This window comes from Muntiacus reevesi, chromosome X (genome assembly GCF_963930625.1).
Source record: "Muntiacus reevesi chromosome X, mMunRee1.1, whole genome shotgun sequence".
Classification (NCBI taxonomy): domain Eukaryota; kingdom Metazoa; phylum Chordata; class Mammalia; order Artiodactyla; family Cervidae; genus Muntiacus; species Muntiacus reevesi.
In genome coordinates, this window is record NC_089271.1 from 120752004 (window position 1) to 120773409 (window position 21406).

The window sequence follows — 21406 nt, forward strand, 5'->3', positions numbered from 1 at the left end:
GCTATTTGAGTTCATTAAAATAATGGAAAGCATTGCTCTGAAGCTTTAGAGGGAGAGAAGCTATTCAGTATCTTTCCCTATAGACCATTCATTCCATGCTGGAAGAAGACATGGAGAATTCTACTATTAATATAAGCATTGCAATCCTCTCTCATATCTTCCCTTAATAATAATAATAGTGATAATTAGTATAGTATAATATTATTAAAAATGATACTAAGTGTCTTGTTCAGTTCAGTTCAGCCACTCAGTCATGTCTGACTCTTTGAGACCCCGTGGACTGCAGCATACCAGGCTTCCCTGTCCATCACAAACTCCCGGAGCTTGCTCAAACTCATGTGCATCGAGTTGGTGATGCCATCCAATCATCGCATCCTCTGTCATCCCCTTCTCCTCCCACCTTCAATCTTTCCCAACATCAGGGTCTTTTCCAGTGAGTCGGCTCTGTGCATCAGGTGGCCAAAGTATTGGTTCATCAGTCATTCCAATGAATATTCAGGGTTGAATTCCTTTAGAATTGACTGATTTGATTTCCTTGCAGTCCAAGGGGCTCTCAAGAATCTTCTCCAGCACCACATAGATAGGAAGACTCAATACTGTCAAGATGTCAGTTTTTCCCAACTTGATTCAATGCAATTTCAATCAAAACCCAAGCAAGTTATTTTGTGGATGTGAAAAAAAATTAATTCTAAAGTTTACAGAGAGGTAAAAAACCTGATCAGAATAGCTAACACAGTATTGAAGGAGAAGAACAAAGTTGGAAAACTGATGCTACACAACTTTAAGACTTACTATAAAGCTACAATAATCAAGACAGTGTGGCATTGGTGAAAGAATAGACAAATAGATCAATGAAACAGAATAGAGAACCCAGAAATAGACCCATACGAATAGAATCAACAGATCTTTGATGAATGGAGCAAAGGTAGTCTCTTCAACAAATGTGCTGAAACAACTGAACATCCACATGCAAAAAAATGAATCTACATACAAATCTTATACCCATCACAAAAATTAACTCAAAATGGATCATAGACCTAAATGTAACATGCAAAACTAGAAAACTACTAGAAAACAATATAAGAGAAAACCTAGCTGACACCTTGGATATGAATATAACTGTTTATGATCCATGAAAGAAATTTTTGGTCACTTAGACTTCATTGAAATTAAAAACTTTGTGAAAGACAATGTCAAGAGATTGAGAAAACAAGCCATCGACTTGAAGAAAGTATTTACAAAATACATACCTGATAAAGGACTATTATCTAAAATATACAAGGAACTCTTAAAATTCAACAATAGTAAAACAAACAGCCTGTTTGAAAAATAGACCAGTGACTCATATAGTAAGTGTAAGTGTTAGTCACTCAGTTGTGCCCAACTCTTTGCAACCCCATGGACTGCAGCCCACCAGGTTCCTCTGTCCATGAGATTTTCCAGGCAAGGATACTGGAGTGGGTTGCCATTTCCTTCTCCAGGGGATCTTCCCAACCCAGGGATTGAACCCGGGTCTCCTGCACTGCAGGCAGATTCTTTACCAACTGCGCTACAAGGAAAGCCCCACCCCCACCTCACCAAAGAAAATGTATGGATGGTAAATAAAGATATGAAAAAATGCTTTCCATCATATGTCATCAGTGCAATGCAAATTAAAACAACAACGAAATACCACTATAAACCTATTAGAATGGCCAAAATCCAGAATACTGATAACACTGGATACTGATGATGATGTGAATCAATAGAAACTCTCATTTACTGGAGGTGGGGATGCAAAATGATACAGGTACTTTGGAAGAAGCATTGATGACTTCGTTTTTTTAAAATTAATTAATTAATTTTAATTGGACACTAATTACTTTACAATATTTTGGTGGTTTTTGCCATACATTGACATGAATCAGCCACAGGTGTATATGTGTCCCCCTGTCCCAAACCCCCCTCCCACCTCCTTCCCCATCCCATCCCTCTGGGTTGTCCCAGTGCACCAGCTTTGAGTGCCCTGTTTCATGCATCAAACTTGGACTGGTCATCTCTTTCACATATGGTAATACACATGTTTCAATGCTATTCTCTCAGATCATCCTACCCTCGCCTTCTCCCACAGAGTCCAAAAGTCTGTTCTTTATATCTGCGCCTCTTTTGCTGTCTCACATATAAGGTCGTCGTTACCATCTTTCTAAATTCCATATATATGCATTAATATACAGTATTGGTGTTTTTCTTTCTGACTTACTTCATTCTGTATATTAGGCTTCAGTTTCATCCACCTCATTAGAACTGACTCAAATGTGTCCTTTTTAATAGCTGAGTAATATTCCATTGTGTATATGTACCACAACTTTCTTATCCATTCATCTGCCGATGGACATCTAGGTTGCTTCCATGTCCTAGCTATTGTAAACAGTGTTGTGATGAACATTGGGGTACACGTGCATTGACGACTTCTTATAAAACCAGATATGTGCTTACCATAGGGTCCAGTGATTGCATTCCTTTGGTGTTTACCCAAAGGAGTTGAAAACTTATGCTCATGCAAAATGTGTATAGCCGTTTTATTCATAATTGCCAAAATTTTGAAGTAACCACAATGTCCTTCAGTAGGTAAAAAGGTAAACTCTGGTATATCCAGACAATGAAATATTAGTCAGCACTAAAGATAAATGAGCTATGGAGCTATGAAAAGACTTGGAGTAAACTTAAATACATAAGACTAAGTGAAAAAAGCCAATGTGAAAAGACTACGTACTGTATGATTCCAAGTATATGACATTCTAGAAAAAGCAAAACTATTGAGATGGTAAAAGATCAGTGGTTGCTGGGGTTGGGGGAGGGGACAAGGATGAATAAGCAGAGCACAAAGGAATTTTAGGGCAGTGAAATTACCCTGTGTGATACGACTATATGTTATAAATTTTTCAAAACCTGTAGAATGTAAAACACCAAACTGAAGCCTAATGTAAACTATGGCTTTTGAGTGATTATGATGCATCAATATACATTCACCAGTTGTAACAAATGAACCACTCTGGTGAAGGATGTTGATAATGGGAGAGACAGTGCATATGTGGGGATGGAGGTATATGTGTAATCCCTCATTTTCACTGTGAACCTAAAACTGCTCTAGAAAGAATAAGGTTTCCTTTGACTTTAAAACAGAAAGGAAGGAGTGAGGGAAGGAAGGAGGGGAAGAGTAGAGGGAGAGAGAGAGAAAGAGAGAGAGAGAAAGAAACACTTAAATGCTATCTGATAAACTGTGTTCAAATTCTATGACTTCCTGCCAGTTCAAGCTGTATTGTTTTAACCCTTGTAAAGAGCTGAAATTAAGGCTGTATCCAGCACTTGTCCATCAGTCCATTTCTGTAAAGAGTTTGCCAGATTCACAATGATAAGTGAACCAGATACTGAAACCTAAATACAACAAATTATTTTGCTTGTCATTTCTTTCTAGCTGATAATAGTAGAACTCTGAATGTGGATTCAACTGCAATGACTCTACCTATGTCTGATCCAACTGCATGGGCCACAGCAATGAATAATCTTGGAATGGCACCACTGGGAATTGCTGGACAACCAATTTTACCTGGTATGCTATTTTTAATCACCTCACAAGTGTTTCTTTTTATTGACCATGTGAACATAAATATAACAGTATGACACAACTTATTTTGAAGTTGACATTTACCAGATTCTGCCTAGAGTGTGCATTTTTGTAATATGAGCTTTATAGCTCATGAATTACAGGGTGGCCTGTAGTTACTAGTATACTCCCTATTGCACTATGGTCAAGCTAGGGGTATATCAGATGCAGGATATGGTCACTGAACATTTAAATAGTTCATTGAAATAAAAGTACAAGAGAATTCAGCAAGGAACTAGTTTGTCTAATTTTATACATTTCTTAAGTGAAGCAAATGAACATGGAGCTAGAATGAGAACTTAGACATCCCAAAAATCTTAGGTTCCTAAAGGAAAAGACAGGAGATGGTGAGAAATATCCCAAAGACTATTGTTAACATTGAATAACTGTTCGTATATTTAAAACAAAGTAACCTGTAAGAGAATGGGCACTGTGTACTAACTCTATCTCCACTAAAGATTAAAATCAGAATAAAAATGCCATATCATCTGAAGGATTTTGTTTAGACAGAAAAAACTTCCTGGAATGTCAGAACAATTAACCATTAAAATGGGTTTGTTAATGTGCCTTGGGCAACTCAAATCTTGTATTGCCTCTGCATATGACCTTAAATGACCATGAAAGTACTGTGAGTATTGATTTGGAGGGTCACAAAGAAACGTTAGCAAGTAGGCAAATTTGCAAATGTAAATTCATGAATGATTATAAATGATATACGAAATATAACTTTGATTTTAAAAAATGGGTTTGTGAAGACATTAGAGAATCACCACATCACGAATCCTGGAGTACTTTTAAAACATCCTAAACATCAGTCTTCCAAATTCACTTAAGGCCAATCTTCGCTACTTGCTACTCAAAGTGTGGTCCACATAACCTGGAAGCTGTTAAGAATTCCAGAATCTTAGGCCACAGCCCAGACCTACTGAATCAAAGCAGAATTTTCCCATGATCCCCACGTGATTCATAAGCTCATTAAAGTTGAGAAACAAATCTAGAGTGATGCACATAGGGTTGTTGTGAGAATTAAATCGTACTTTGACAATGCCTGACACATTGTCAGTGCTCCAAAATGTTGGCTATTAAAATGTTGGCCATTTAAAAATCAAAATTAATATACTTCTCATAAACATTTCCAAAAGGAGTAGTGGGTTTTTTGTTTCATTTTTCTTTATTTCATTATAATAGAATTTAAACTAAAATTTCATATATTATAGCTTTATATACAGTGGTCCTGAATCACAATCTCTTATAGTCTAGAGCAACTAGATTATCTGATTTGGCTTAAATATTACCAATTCCTGGAAGTCTGAGCTGTATGGGTATATATCTTCAAAAATATCTTGAAGCCAGATCCGCTCTGATATCAAGGGAACTAAACATTAGCTTATATCAGATTATTTGTAAATTATCACATCTAAACATAAATCTGGGCTCACAAAGTAATCTTCAGTGCTTAGCCAGCCATCTACAATGTGGAACAGCAAAAAAGGTCTAGCTTTGAGAGTAAAAAGATCATCCAAGCCATTGTTACAGGCCCAACACTTGTGCTTGGGTCAGTGTTAAGCATAGAAAATTGGGATGGTTTTCATAACAGTAGCTTGGACGGCTATTTCTGCAGAAGTAGTACCTTGCTTAGTATTTAATAACACAGGTTGCAAGGACAAACAGCTTGTGTTAAATCCTGGCTTTGCCACTTTCTAGCTACATGACCTTGAGCAAGTTATTTGACCTATTTGTATCTCAGTTTTCTTATCTGTAAAATGGAGATGGTTATAGTATGTACCTCATAGGATTGCTGTGAAGGTTAAATAATATACTTAGCGCAATGCTTGGTATATAATAAGCACTCAATGAAGGTTTAACTAGTGTCATTATTATTGTTATTAGTCATTTTACATGTTATTTAAGATAAAGGATATACTAACATACTTCCTTCAAATGGCTACTAAGCTGCCATTTACATTGAAAGTACTTGGCTGCTAGGGAGCTAATGTTGGCTCTACTGAATGTCCCTCACATCTGCCCCAACTAGACATTTGTAACCTCAAGAGTGATTTTAATTTCTACTTCAAGCTCCTTTGCCCTCCTCTTGTTTTCTTAAGGACTATGAAAGAATAGCTTCTTAGGGTCCCCTTCAACCTTGTGATTCAGTGATCATTTTGCTATGCTCCAAGGAAAGTTTTGGAAAACTGTCTTAGAAATACTGATATTTAGTTCAGTAGTGCCCCTCTCTTAAATGTATATGGGGCAATAGTGCTAAACTGAGATATACTTTGTAAAGCTATGTGTAAAATCACTTCAATTATATGTGATTTTTTTTCTCCTTTCTGTATTATTTTAGGAAAGCGGTTTAATCATTGAGATTAGAATGTGGGCCCTGGATATAGACTGCCTGGGTTCAGATAAATCCCTGCTCTGCCATTAAGTAACTGTGTAACCTTCGACAATTTACCTAACCTCTCTCTGAGTCAGTTTCTCCATTTGTCAAACAGAGATAATAATAGCACCTATGACTCAGCATTGTCATGAGGATTACTGAGTTAATACATGTAATGTAAAGTCTTAGAATGATGCCTGACTCACAGTAATTCCTCAATGAAGTCAGCTATGATTATTATTATTATTTCAAGTTCACATCCAATAGATGACTCACAAAAAAAGTTGAATTATGACTTTATTTCTGTTCTTAACAACAAGGAAGTATAATGAATGCAGGGGTACATTTGTCCCTGGAGAAGCACTGGACAGTGGCAGGTAAAGAGAAGAGTTTGTGTCTGACAGTGCTGGTGACTGCTCCCTGTACATCTGGTAGGGGGTGTCCAGAGAAGTAGAAGGTGGGCACTACACTCCAATGCCACCTATCCATCTTCTTGCTAGAGCCTGGGAAATAGGGGAGCTACCATATTTTTATATAATATTTTAACTGAATGGGATAAAACATCCCCCTACTCCTCTTCCTACTGCCCCAAATTCCTTACAATGGAAAAGGCAGCAAATGAGCCATACAGAACTGTCTCATCTGGCCTATCTCTGACAATAGAAAAGGCTTTGTCAATGATGAAAAACAAATGATACATAAGCTTTCTTGACGTCCCCCAGAGAGTTCAAATCCACACTGTCATGGATGCTGAGTCTCTTGGACACAAATCTGTCATCAGGGCAATGTCTAGCTTATTATATTCATTGAATGGGGAACAGAGACAGACCATCTCTGGGGTTTGGTATGGAGCTCCCTTTCATCTAACATGGTGTTTTTTGGACAATTGCTGTTCGATAAAGTTAATCCACAATGATGGCAGATTAGAAGGTCACCTCTGGCCAGCGCCTGTCTTTCCTGCAAGAGTATTTGCTTTTCCAAGCTGGTCAAATAAGATTAATGTTAGTTTTCACATGAAGAGAGGCACCGAAAAGAGTCGAGCTGCCTTTTTAAGGAGCATTGTTCTGCCTGTCATCCCGGATGAATCCAAGAATGGACCAATTAAAGGGTACTCGCTGAATACCATGTGTTGCCTCCTTTATTTTCCCCTAAATTAAAATATCCTTAGCAACCAAATGGAGCCTGTGAAGTCCCAAAGAAGGAGAAGTGTCACTCACTATGGTGTCTCCACTGTATTGACCATGCCTCCTCCATAATGAGAGATATTGGAAAATATGGACTCATGGACCTTATTCCCAGACCAAGACCCAGCCCATCTATGAAAATTGTCATCATTAAGGAAGCAGTTCTCACTGGACATAGCAGGCAAACTCTGATGAGAACAGAAAGAAAGAATGAAGATGTGTGACACATGATAGACCACTGTGCTCCAAGCTCCTCAAGGAAGCCCGGACTTGGGTTTCTATTATTTTAATATTTTCCACAAAGAGAATGTGCCTTCAGTGGCAGGTAAGGTTGAGATTCCGAGAAAGGAGACTACTATTCATCATCATGGTGGACACTTCACCAAAAGCCAATAATATATAAACCAATGTACCAAACAGAACCAATGTCTCTCAGAAACAAGCTTGAATCCTACCAAGTGATGGTACTCTCAAGATTCCCCAAGGAAACTATTATGAAGAATCCAGTAGAGTGTGATGGTTTGTTTATTCATTCACATAAGAAATATTTACTGAGGCCTGCTGTATGTGAGAAGCCCTCAGTTCAGTTCAGTTCAGTCACTCAGTCATGTCCGACTCTTTGTGACCCCATGTACTGCAGCATGCCAGGCCTCCTTGTCCATCACCAACTCCCGGAGTTTACTCAAACTCATGTCCATTGAGTTGGTGATGCCATCCAACCATCTCATCCTCTGTCGTCCCCTTCTCCTCCTGCCTTCAATCTTTCCCAGCATCAGAGTCTTTTCAAATGAGTCAGTTCTTCATGTCAGGTGGCCAAAGTATCGGAGTTTCAGCTTCAGCATCAGTCCTTCCAATGAATATTCAGGACAGATTTCCTTTAGGATGGACTGGTTGGATCTCCTTGCAGTCCAAGGGACTCTCAAGAGTCTTCCCCAACACCACAGTTCAAAAGCATCCATTCTTCGGTCATTGCCTTTGAGCTCAGAATCCAGTGGCAGAGGCAGCAAAGTCTATATCACGGCACTACAGTGAAGCAAGTGTCATAATAGATACACATGGAAAAGTTTTGTTTCATTCAGGATGGAATGGAGGAGGTGTTAGGTGGGTAGTGGTGATCAGGGAAGTTTCATAGAAAGGACAACATTTGAGCTCAGTGTTCAGGGATATATAGTTAAATGTCAGGTGAAAAAGATAAGGAACTAAGAACAGTCCAGGCAGAGGAAGTGGGACACCAATGACTGGAAGGTATGCAAGATTATACAGTATGGGAACAATTGTTAAATCCTGAATTGATTTCCATCACCCCATTTCACAAAACATTTGAGGCAGCTTATAAAAAAGAGAAAAATTACAAGTAAAATAAACCATCATCTGGGAAAATATAAATGAGGATAGAAGGTGAAGACCATGTAGGGAGGTTAATTAGAATTCAGATGTATAGGTCATAGAATCCCACCCAGTTTCTAAAGGGGAGCTACACTTGTGACCAGGTGGCCAAAACAAAAGGGAAACCTGGTCAGTTATGTAATTTGCATTTTCCCTCTAGAGAAAATATACCAATCCTCAGGAGAAGTCAAACTTTTCATGGCCCTTAACACATGTTTATCTGTGTTTGACACTATAGTTTTGAAAGGATTTTTTCATAGATATCTTCATATATAGGGGTGCACACTAAGATAGTTGAGCCATCTTCAAAGCCCAAACACTGAGATGTAACCCAGGACCAGTTGATTCTGCATTCCCTAGTCTGATGCAAAGTGTAGAAGCTAAGAATATAGTGTATTTTTCATGAAGCTGTATTTGCTTATTTGAAAGGACTATTTTTTATTCAGAGATTATAGATTTCCTATATTTTTGGTTTTTAAATGTTCTGTCTTTTATGAATTGCAAAATGGTACATGGTTAGTTTTTGTTATTTTCTTCCATGTCTTTTCTTGGCAAATTAAGAGGTTGGCAACCTTAAAGATATAGATGTATATGCTTTTATTTTATTCATCTCTAAAATCCAGAAATCTAGGAATCAAAGATGTAGTGTGAAACGTCCTCCCTAATGCCTTCCCAAAGGTGTTCACAGCATCCCTGAATCTGCCAAATGTTCTGACAAGAACACAAAGAACAAAATAGGAAGGAATAGGGGGAAGGTGGGCTATAAAGATAGATAATTGCAAAAACTTATACTGAAGAAATAAAGCTTCATTGGTTGAAAGTTGGGATCAAAGTTGATATTTATTAAGGAGAGTCTTTATGAGTTTAAATTATACCACATAACCCACCCAAGTCCAGCTTACTGCCTCGTTTGTCATTGTACATGAACCAGACCCTGCCTCAGCTTTCCAACTAGCCTGAAGCAGGGGTTTTGATGATCTTCTGGAGAAGCAGGACAGATTTTTGGTAGAATTTGAGAGTCCCTGTGCAAAATCTTAGAAATTTCCAAGAGGCCTTGTTGTAAGTTCAAGATCTTCTCACAACTTAGCCAAGCTGTCCTTAGAAGTCTGTGTTCCCTCTTCAGGTTGTCTGCCTGTAAAATTTTTTCAAGGATCTGTGTAGAGAGGAGGCATTCAGGACTGTAGTGAGTTAAAATTTCTCAGTACCCAGGTATAATTCTTCATTTTCCAGTGAATTTTGTAGGAACTCTAAAGAGAGAGCAATAATGTACCATAAACATATACCTGAATTGGAATCATAATTTTCTATAAAATAGCTTAATTATGCATATATAATTAGATCCTATTTGGAACACTTATTATAGACTAATCCATAGTTGCATTTCAGTGGTTTTACTGTGCATACAGACTACCTCCTTGTGATCAAGTGTCTCTGGAATACCTAAAAGATTAGAAATGCCTTTAATGGATCTAGGGGGACTTGGATGGGGAGAAGTCACCTTTCTAAGGGCAGAGAGGGGCCTCCAGCCAGCCAGAACCAGGGTCCAGTTCTGAAAAAGCGAGCAGGGTAGTAAATACCTCAGCCTCTATATCTGCCTATCTCCAGTTCATACATTGCCACAATTCCAACTTCACGTGTAAGTCAAAGTTGAGATTTTGGATTTATTTATTATTGGTTCCTTCAGTATTCTTCTCTTAAAATAACCCCAACTTCCCTAACCACAAAGTTGTGTCTTCTGGCCTTAATTAGCTTTGTTGCTGTAAGATAACCCCCTCCAGTCCATCTTGAGTCTCTCTGGTTATAGAGCATACAGGATGGTGCTTGGAGAAAGAATGGGCCAGACCCAGGGCTGAACCCGTCACTTGACCCCCCTAAGGATGCCACCTTGGGCCAGTCACCTCTCTCTGGCCCCCAGTTTATCCCTCTAAATTGTGGGGATTAAATGAGATAATTCTGTTCTAGAAACTATCCAGCATTGTGTTTGAAATACAACTCTCAAAAATGCTACTTTCTTTCCTCAAATCATTACTGTAGTGAAAGTCAGTTGAGACTTTGGATTTAGAACAAAGGCCTCTAAATCATCTAACACGGTGACAATACATATTTTGAATAACTCAACAGGAAATTTTGGCTGTGGAGATAAGCAACTCTAAGAAAGCCTTTTGGACAGGAACATTTGAAGGACTCTACAGGTTGGATAGGTAGAAAACAGAGTTTATTCTGACAAGAAGTATCTTTTTCTTCCTGTGGACCCATGGACTTTGTGAAAAGCAGAGTAGACTAATGTTTGTCCAACTCTTTGTGACCCCATGGATGGTAACCTGCCAGGCTCCTCTGTCCATGGAATTTTCCAGATGAGAATACTGTGGGTTGCCATTTCTTCCTCCAGGGGATCTTCATGACCCAGGGATCAAACTCACATCTCCAGCGTGTCCTGCATTGGCCCGTGGCCTGCTGAGCCACCTGGGAAGCATGGCACCTTGGCAGGGACAGATAAAACGCTAGGCTCAGGTGGATCCCATTTTCCCTAGGTCCCTCTCCACATGGTCTCTCCAACATGGTAGTCAGACTTGTTACATTGTGACTGAAGCTCCCAAAGCTACTTGTCCCAGAGACAAGTAAACATTTTCTCTCTCTTAAGGCCTGGCCCTGAAAGCATGCACCACATCTCTTCTGCCATATTCTGTTGGTCAGAGCAGTTCTAGAACCCATCCAGATCCTCAACGGGATGGGGCATAGACCTCACCTCTTGACAGAAGGGCAATCAAAGAATTTTGTATCCACCTTCAATCCACCATGCTTGGAAAAAAAAATTATACAGAAACATTTTGTTATTCATCTACCATGTTTTTCAGCATACCTGTTTCACCTTATACCTGTAATTAAATTAATTCATGAAAACAGTTGCCATACTACACTGAGAGGTGGTGCAGTGGTTAATATTAGAGTTAAACCAATCTAGATTTAAATCCTAGGTCTTGTCTCGGTTACTGGCTGTGTAACATTGGGCAAGTGACTAAACCCTCTGAGTCCCAGTTTCTTTATCTATAAAAGGAAAGGTAATAATAGTACCTAGCCCACAGGTCATTTGGAATGAGATTATATTAGCACAGTCCCTAGCACAATGGAAGCACCCAATAAGCAGTTACAGTGATGATAATAATAACTGATGATAAAGCATTGTAACTGTTTGCATGGCTTTTCCCAAACTAAACTATGAGGTCGATGATTTTATCTTACTCATTCCTTCAACCTCAACACATGTAGAGGGGCTGGCATCAAAATATTTAAGGACATACAAATGGATAGACATGTGAATGACTGGACAGAAGCATAGAAATGACATTTGCCTCCATTGCAGCTCCCTGGCTCAGATAGGTACAGAGAATGGAGGACAGTAATATTGCTAGACAACTACTCTAGATTGAGTTAAGTGCAAGTTGCCAGGCAGCAGGAAAACTTAAGACTACATTGAAACATTACTTAAAAATCATGTAATGGAGATGTAATAGAGCTGCAACTCAGAGGAGCAAGCTGGCCCAACTACAAAACAGCATTTGCAGCAAGCTGGAGTTTGGAAAATACATGAATCAGAAGGGGTAATACAAACCAACATCTTATGACACTCCACCAACCGCTATGTCAAGAATCAAGAAGGCAGTAGGAAAAAGGTTTTAGAAGAAGATATGGTAAAAGCAAAACAGAACAGAGTATTTATTGTCAAAGTACTCTGGAGGGATACCTTGACCTATTCCACAACCCTTTTATAAAATAATTTCAAATCTTCAGAAGTTTGAATTCCTAACGTAAAGTGCTAATACTATCTACACATTGGCTGTATTCCTCAAGTCAGAATAGGACCTGGAAAAGGAAGAGAATTTTTCTGGTATTCTGTTCCCAATGTATTTTATTTATTTATTTTTTAAATTTTATTTTATTAGTTGGAGGCCAATTACTTCACAACATTTCAGTGGGTTTTGTCATACATTGACACGAATCAGCCATAGAGTTACACATATTCCCCATCCCGATCCCCCCTCCCACCTCCCTCTCCACCCGACTCCTCTGGATTCTCCCAGTGCACCAGGCCTTAGCACTCGTCTCCTGCATCTCACCTGGGCTAGTGATCTGTTTCACCATAGATAATATACATGCTGTTCTTTTGAAACATCCCACCCTCACCTTCTCCCACAGAGTTCAAAAGTCGGTTCTGTACTTCTGTGTCTCTTTTTGTTTTGCATATAGGGTTATCATTACCATCTTTCTAAATTCCATATATATGTGTTAGTATGCTGTAATGTTCTTTATCTTTCTGGCTTACTTCACTCTGTATAATGGGTTCCAGTTTCGTCCATCTCATTAGAACTGATTCAAATGCATTCTTTTTAATGGCTGAGTAATATTCCATGGTGTATATGTACCACAGCTTCCTTATCCATTCGTCTGCTGATGGGCATCTAGGTTGCTTCCATGTCCTGGCTATAATAAACAGTGCTGCTATGAACATTGGGGTGCACGTGTCTCTTTCAGATCTGGTTTCCTCGGTGTGTATGCCCAGAAGTGATATTGCTGGGTCATATGGCAGTTCTATTTCCAGTTTTTTAAGAAATCTCCACACTGTTTTCCATAGTGGCTGTACTAGTTTGCATTCCCACCAAGAGTGTAAGAGGGTTCCCTTTTCTCCACACCCTCTCCAGCATTGATTGCTTGTAGACTTTTGGATAGCAGCCATCCTGACTGGCGTGTAATGGTACCTCATTGTGGTTTTGATTTGCATTTCTCTAATAATGAGTGATGTTGAGCATCTTTTCATGTGTTTGTTAGCCATCTGTATGTCTTCTTTGGAGAAATGTCTGTTTAGTTCTTTGGCCCATTTTTTGATTGGGTCATTTATTTTTCTGGAATTGAGCTTCAGGAGTTGCTTGTATATTTTTGAGATTAATCCTTTGTCTGTTTCTTCATTTGCTATTATTTTCTCCCAATCTGAGGGCTGTCTTTTCACCTTACTTATAGTTTCCTTTGTAGTGCAGAAGCTTTTAAGTTTCATTAGGTCCCATTTGTTTAGTTTTGCTTTTATTTCCAATATTCTGGGAGGTGGGTCATAGAGGACCCTGCTGAGATTTATGTCGGAGAGTGTTTTGCCTATGTTCTCCTCTAGGAGTTTTATAGTTTCTGGTCTTACATTTAGATCTTTAATCCATTTTGAGTTTATTTTTGTGTATGCTGTTAGAAAGTGATCTAGTTTCATTCTTTTACAAGTGGTTAACCAGTTTTCCCAGCACCACTTGTTAAAGAGGTTGTCTTTTTTCCATTGTATATCCTTGCCTCCTTTGTCAAAGATAAGGTGTCCATAGGTTCGTGGATTTATCTCTGGGGTTTCTATTCTGTTCCATTGATCTATATTTCTGTCTTTGTGACAGTACCATACTGTCTTGATGACTGTGGCTTTGTAGTAGAGTCTGAAGTCAGGCAGGTTGATTCCTCCAGTTCCATTCTTCTTTCTCAAGATTACTTTGGCTATTCGAGGTTTTTTGTTTTTCCATACAAATTGTGAAACTATTTGTTCTAGTTTTGTGAAAAATACTGTTGGTAGCTTGATAGGGATTGCATTGAATCTATAGATTGCTTTGGGTAGAATAGCCATTTTGACAATATTGATTCTTCCAATCCATGAACACGGTATGTTTCTCCATCTGTTTGTGTCCTCTTTGATTTCTTTCATCAGTGTTTTATAGTTTTCTATGTACAGGTCTTTTGTTTCTTTAGGTAGATATACTCCTAAGTATTTTATTCTTTTTGTTGCAATGGTGAATGGTATTGTTTCCTTAATTTCTCTTTCTGTTTTTTCATTGTTAGTATATAGGAATGCAAGGGATTTCTGTGTGTTAATTTTATATCCTGCAACTTTACTATATTGATTGATTAGCTCTAGTAATTTTCTGGAAGAGTCTTTAGGGTTTTCTATGTAGAGGATCATGTCATCTGCAAACAGCGAGAGTTTCACTTCTTCTTTTCCTATCTGGATTCCTTTTACTTCTTTTTCTTCTCTGATTGCTGTGGCCAAAACTTCCAAGACTATGTTGAATAGTAGTGGTGAGAGTGGGCACTCTTGTCTTGTTCCTGATTTCAGGGGAAATGCTTTCAATTTTTCACCATTGAGGGTGATGCTTGCTGTGGGTTTGTCATATATAGCTTTTATTATGTTGAGGTATGTTCCCTCTATTCCTGCTTTCTGGAGAGTTTTAATCATAAATGAGTGCTGAATTTTCTCAAAGGCTTTCTCTGCATCTATTGAGATAATCATATGGTTTTTATCTTTCAATTTGTTAATGTGGTGTATTACATTGATTGACTTTTGGATATTAAAGAATCCTTGCATTCCTGGGATAAAGCCCACTTGGTCATGGTGTATGATTTTTTTAATATGTTGTTGGATTCTGTTTGCTAGAATTTTGTTAAGGATTTTTGCATCTATGTTCATCAGTGATATTGGCCTGTAGTTTTCTTTTTTTGTGGCATCTTTGTCTGGTTTTGGAATTAGGGTGATGGTGGCCTCATAGAATGAGTTTGGAAGTTTACCTTCTTCTGCAATTTTCTGGAAGAGTTTGAGTAATAGAGGTGTTAGCTCTTCTCTAAATTTTTGGTAGAATTCAGCTGTGAAGCCATCTGGTCCTGGGCTTTTGTTTCCTGGAAGATTTTTGATTACAGTTTCGATTTCCTTGCTTGTGATGGTTCTGTTAAGATCTTCTAGTTCTTCCTGGTTCAGTTTTGGAAAGTTATACTTTTCTAAGAATTTGTCCATTTCATCCAAGTTGTCCATTTTATTGGCATAGAGCTGCTGGTAGTAGTCTCTTATGATCCTTTATATTTCAGTGTTGTCTGTTGTGATCTCACCCTTTTCATTTCTTATTTTGTTAATTTGGTTCTTCTCTCTTTGTTTCTTAATGAGTCTTGCTAGTGGTTTGTCAATTTTGTTTATTTTTTCAAAAAACCAGCTTTTAGCTTTGTTGATTTTTGCTATGGTCTCTTTAGTTTCTTTTGCATTTATTTCTGCCCTAATTTTTAAGATTTCTTTTCTTCTGCTAACCCTGGGGTTCTTCATTTCTTCCTTCTCTAATTGCTTTAGGTGTAGAGTTAGGTTATTTATTTGGCTTTTTTCTTGTTTCTTGATGTAAGCCTGTAATGCTATGAACCTTCCCCTTAGCACTGCTTTTACAGTGTCCCATAGGTTTTGGGTTGTTGTGTTTTCATTTTCATTCATTTCTATACATATTTTGATTTCTTTTTTGATTTGTTGGTTATTCAGAGGCGTGTTATTTAGCCTCCATATGTTTGAATTTTTAACAATTTTTTTCCTGTAATTGAGATCTAATCTTACTGCACTGTGGTCAGAAAAGATGACTGGAATGATTTCAATTTTTCTGAATTTTCCCAGACCAGATTTATGGCCCAGGATGTGATCTATTCTGGAGAAGGTTCCGTGTGCACTTGAGAAAAAGGTGAAATTGATTGTTTTGGGGTGAAATGTCCTGTAGATATCAATTAGGTCTAGCTGGTTCATTGTATCATTTAAGGTTTGTGTTTCCTTGTTGATTTTCTGTTTAGTTGATCTATCCATAGTTGTGAGTGGGGTATTAAAGTCTCCCACTATTATTGTGTTACTATTAATTTCCTCTTTCATACTCATTAGTGTTTGCCGTACATATTGCAGTGCTCCTATGTTGGGTGCATATATATTTATAATTGTGATATCTTCTTTTTGGATTGATCCTTTGATCATTATGTAGTGTCCTTCTTTGTCTCTTTTCACATCCTTTATTTGAAAGTCTATTTTATCTGATATGAGTATTGTGACTCCTGCTTTCTTTTGGTCTCCGTTTGCGTGAAATATTTTTTTTCAGCCCTTCACTTTTAGTCTGTATGTGTCTCTGGTTTTGAGGTGGGTCTCTTGTAGACAGCATATATAGGGGTCTTGTTTTTGTATCCATTCAGCCAATCTTTGTCTTTTGGTTGGGGCATTCAACCCATTTACATTTAAGGTAATTATTGATAGGTGTGGTCCCGTTGCCATTTACTTTGTTGTTTTGGGTTCACGTTTACACAACCTTTCTGCATTTCCTGTCTAGAGAAGATCCTTTAGCATTTGTTGAAGAGCTGGTTTGGTGGTGCTGAATTCTCTCAGCTTTTGCTTGTCTGTAAAGCTTTTGAATTCTCCTTCATATTTGAATGAGATCCTTGCTGGGTACAGTAATCTAGGTTGTAGATTATTCTCTTTCATTACTTTCATTATGTCCTGCCATTCCCTTCTGGCCTGGAGGGTTTCTATTGATAGATCAGCTGTTATCCTTATAGGAATCCTTTTGTGTGTTATTTGTTGTTTCTCCCTTGCTGCTTTTAGTATTTGTTCTTTGTGTTTGATCTTTGTTAATTTGATTAATATGTGTCTCGGAGTGTTTCGCCTTAGGTTTATCCTGTTTGGGACTCTCTGGGTTTCTTGGACTTGGGTGGCTATTTCCTTCCCCATTTTAGGGAAGTTTTCAGCTATTATCTCCTCGAGTATTTTCTCATGGCCTTTCTTTTTGTCTTCTTCTTCTGGGACTCCTATGATTCGAATGTTGGGGCGTTTCACATTGTCCCAGAGGTCCCTGAGGTTGTCCTCATTTCTTTTGATCCTTTTTTCTTTTTTCCTCTCTGCTTCATTTATTTCCACCATTCTATCTTCTACCTCACTTATCCTATCTTCTGTCTCTGTTATTCTACTCTTGGTTCCCTCCAAAGTGTTTTTGATCTCATTCATTGCATTATTCATTTTTAATTGACTCTCTTTTATTTCTTCTAGGTCTTTATTAAACATTTCTTGCATCTTTTCAATCTTTGTCTCCAGGCTATTTATCTGTAACTCCATTTTGTTTTCAAGATTTTGGATCATTTTTATTATCATTATTCTAAATTCTTTTTCAGATAGATTCCCTATCTCCTCCTCTTTTGTTTGACTTGGTGGGCACTTGTCATGTTCCTTTACCTGTTGAGTATTTCTCTGCCTTTTCATCTTGTTTAGATTGCTGTGTCTGGAATGGGCTTTCTGTATTCTGGAGGTCTGTGGTTCCTTTTTATTGTGGAGTTTTTACCCGGTGGGTGGGGTTGGACGGTTGGCTTGTCAAGGTTTCCTGGTTAGGGAAGCTTGTGTCAGTGTTCTGGAGCGTGGAACTTGATTTCTTCTCTTTGAAGAGCAATGGAGTGCCCAGTAATGAGTCTTGAGGTGGGTCTATGTGTTAGGTGTGACTTTGGGCAGTCTGTATGTTGACTTTCAGGGCTATGTTCCTGCGTTGCTGGGGAATTTGCGTGGTATGTCTTGTTCTAAAACTTGTTGGCTCTTGGGTGGTGGTTGGTTTCAGTGTAGGTATGGAGGCTTTTGGACGGTCTCTTATTACTTAAAGTTCCATGTAGTCAGGAGTTTTCTGGTGTTCTCAGGTTTTGGGCTTAAATCTCCTGCCTCTGGATTTCAGTTTTATTCTTCCTGTAGTCTCAGGACTTCTCCAACTATACAGCACTGATAGTAAAACTTCTAGGTTAATGGCGAAAAGATTCTCCCCTGTTAGGGACTCCCAGAGATGTTCACAGAGTTACATGAAGAAGAGGACAGGGAGGAGGGAAATAGAGATGAGCAGGAGGAGAAAAAGTGGGACTCAAGAGGAGAGAGACAGATTTACGCAGTCGTCTGTTCCTAGAGTGTTCTCCGTAGCCCAGCCACCCACAAAGATTCACAGAATTGGATTGGGAAGAGAAGGGGAAAGGAGGAAATAAAGGTGTTCTGAGGTAGAAAACAGAGAGTCAAGATTGGGAGAGAGTAATCAACAGACTCCTGAATAAAAATGGAAACTGAATATTGAATTCTTAAATGTTCACAGTTTATATCATATACTGAAGAACAAAAATTAAAAATCTAGAGTAGAGGTTAGACTCTTAAAAATACTATATTAAAAACAAAAACAAAAACACCCCCAAAAAATTTTTAGAAATATATATGAGGTTCGGTTTAAAAATAGGGCTTCTCTTCTTTTTTTTCCTTTCCTCTTTGTAAGGTTATAGTGTATTGAAAGTGAATAATTAAGGAGTAGTAGAGGAGTACTAGAGGACTTTAAAAGAAATAAGAGAAAAAGAAAAATAGAAAATAGAAGAGAAGAAGGGAAAAAAAAGAAAAAAGAAAAAAGAAGAAAAAAAAAATTTTCCCTAACTAAAAAAATCGTAAGAATTTATGAAAATGAAAGTTAAGGAGTAATGGGGGAGTAATAGGGAATTTTAAAGGAAAATAAAAGAGGGGAAAAAAAAAGAAAAAATAAAATAAAATAAAAAAATTTTTTTTCTTACTTAAAAAAAAAAAAAAGTAAAAATATATCTAGGAATTTCTCTGGAGCTGTTGCGGTCAGTGTGGGTTCGGCTCGGTTTCAGATAGCTCCTCGTTCCAGCTTACACTTCTCGATATCTACAGGCCCCTTGTGGTGTGGTCAGTGTTTCCTACAGGGATTTTAATCTGTTGCACCAGTCCCTTCTGAAGCGGTTCCCTTTGTTTATTTGGCTTCTGTTTGCCGGTCTCTTCAGGGCCTCACTTCCGCCCTGACATAGGCGGGCGGAGGTGGACTCTTATTCACGTAGCTAGTTCCGTCGCGCTGCAGGGCGGGGCCGGCGCTGCTCAGGTTCCGGCTGCTCTTTATGGAGTGCACCCGGCGCTGCGCGCGGTTCCAGCCCTCGGGTGTTCCGCCAAAGGTCCGAACAGAAAGCTGTGCCTGCTCTTTGTGCCTTCCCCGTCAGAGCGGTCCAGGCAGCCAGGGGCTTGACGCTAGATGAGCGCACTCTCCCCGGGTGCGCGCGCCCACTCCCTTCCGCGGTCCCAGTCTCAGATTCCGCCGGCGCCAGTCCGGTGTGTGCGCCTTCTGCCCTCCGCGCCGGTCGGGTGCCTGCGCCCTGTGCCTCGCTGCGACCCTCCCGGCGGATGTCGATCATCCAGAATCTCGGTCCCTTTGCTCTGCGAACAGCCGGCAGTGTGTTCGGGCCGGTTAATTTTCTCTCTCTTTTGCTCTCCCACAGTTCAAGCTGGGAACTCACAAAAGCTCCCTCCGATTGTCCTCAGGGCACTCAGGTCCAGACCCTGCCCCAAGTAATGCCGCCCGCTCCTCTCCGTTCCGCCCCCACTTGCTGGTGGTGGATGCGGGTGTCTGGGGTACTTTTCTGCTGGGAGTTGCTTTTAGGCTCGTAATCTGTGGGTTTTATTTATTGTTTCTCTCCCAGTCAGGTTGCCCTCTGAGATTCAAACACTTCCCCCAGGCCCGCCAGTGCGAGGGTTTCCCGGTGTCTGGGAACGTCCTCTATTAAGACCCTTCCCGGGAGGGATCTCCGTCCTTAGCTCTTTTGTCTCACTTTTTGTCTTTTATATTTTGTCCTACCTCCTTTCGAAGACAATGGGCTGCTTTTCTGGGCGCCTGGTGACCTCAGCTAGCGATCAGAAGTTGTTTTGTGAAGTTTGCTCTGTGTTCAATTATCCTTTTGATGAATTTCTAGGAGAGAAAGTGGTCTCCCCGTCCTACTCCTCCGCCATCTTGGCTCCCGCCCCAATGTATTTTAAATTATTGGACTTTGATTTTTTTTTTTCTTCAGGTTCTGCAATACTTGTGTAAGACCCATGATTTCAAACAGTTATTTTTCTTTGTTGGTATTAGAAATTCAAGTCTACTTTGGTCTTCATGGTTGAAGATAAACAAAAGAAGTAATCGATGTGATAGGAGCCCTTGAAATGTCGTGTGCAATGTACAACCTGCCCTCCAGCAAGCCCTGCTAGGCAGTGTAGCCTGTGAAACTCTTTGCATATTGAATGCAAAGAAGAAAGGGAGTTTATCTACTCTGGTTTTAGCCATATGTCATGAATATACTTGCTTTTAAATGAATTTCATAAAATATTAATGTAATCATACTGAACAGCACAGTGGTGAGTACATCAGTCAAGAGTTATATTTATCCTGTGTATTTGTTTTTTGTTTGTCTCCATTTATTAGTAGACAGTACATGGAGACAGGCATTTCTTTCTCAGTTGAAGTGGCAGAACTTGTTTAATGAACTGATGTTTCTGTAATCTGTGGTAAGGTGGAGTTGTGAGTGACAGAACTATATGAATAACAATGAGGAGGCAGGCAGAACAATAAAAAGAAGACAAACATTTCAGTAGGAGGGAGAAATAGATGGGATTGTTTAGTTGGCACACAATCTATTCTGATCTTCTCCTACTGAAAATTAACAGTTTGTAAGTGGGGGAAATAATGTTAACAATTTTTCCAAAATCTTATACACAAGAGATCAAATGTTCCAAAGACATAATAGCATTCTTAACCACAGTGCTTTTATTCTACAGCATAGGAACACAGAGTGTCAGGAGCCCTAAGTTCTCCAAGATGGGAAAAAAGTCTTGTACTCCCTGCCCCCTTGTCTAGAGCATGACAGATAGGAGGCTATCACAAATGTTCGTGGGATGTGGAAGTGAGTGCCTGAACAAATGAATTTATTAGTGTGTGGACACATATCTGGAATGGAAGAAAGGAAATTTACCTATCAGGACCACCATCTATCAGGCCAAAGCTTTTTATATCTCTTCTGACCTTTCATTCCTTGAGCTAAATGTCATTATTTATCCCTACTTTTACCAAAAAGGAAGTGGAGGCACACAGATATTAAGAAATATCCCCCATGGTCATACAGCTAGCATATGGGGGAGAGTAGAGATGAAAATCACAGGGAGGAAAGAAAGGAGTATGCCTGTGTGTGAGT

General features: G+C 39.0%; 1 protein-coding gene across 10 annotated transcripts in view; it reads left to right on the forward strand.

The window, feature by feature from the left end:
- Positions 1-21406, forward strand: part of ENOX2 (ecto-NOX disulfide-thiol exchanger 2) — a 288955-nt gene that overhangs the window by 204333 nt on the left and 63216 nt on the right. For all 10 annotated transcript variants that reach the window (XR_010660424.1, XM_065915795.1, XM_065915799.1 and 7 more), the window contains one exon: positions 3455-3589. Coding sequence is in view for 9 of the 10 variants with exons in the window: in XM_065915795.1 (XP_065771867.1) it covers positions 3493-3589 (97 nt within the window). In the remaining variant the exon portion in view is untranslated. The remainder of the gene's footprint in view (positions 1-3454; positions 3590-21406) is intronic.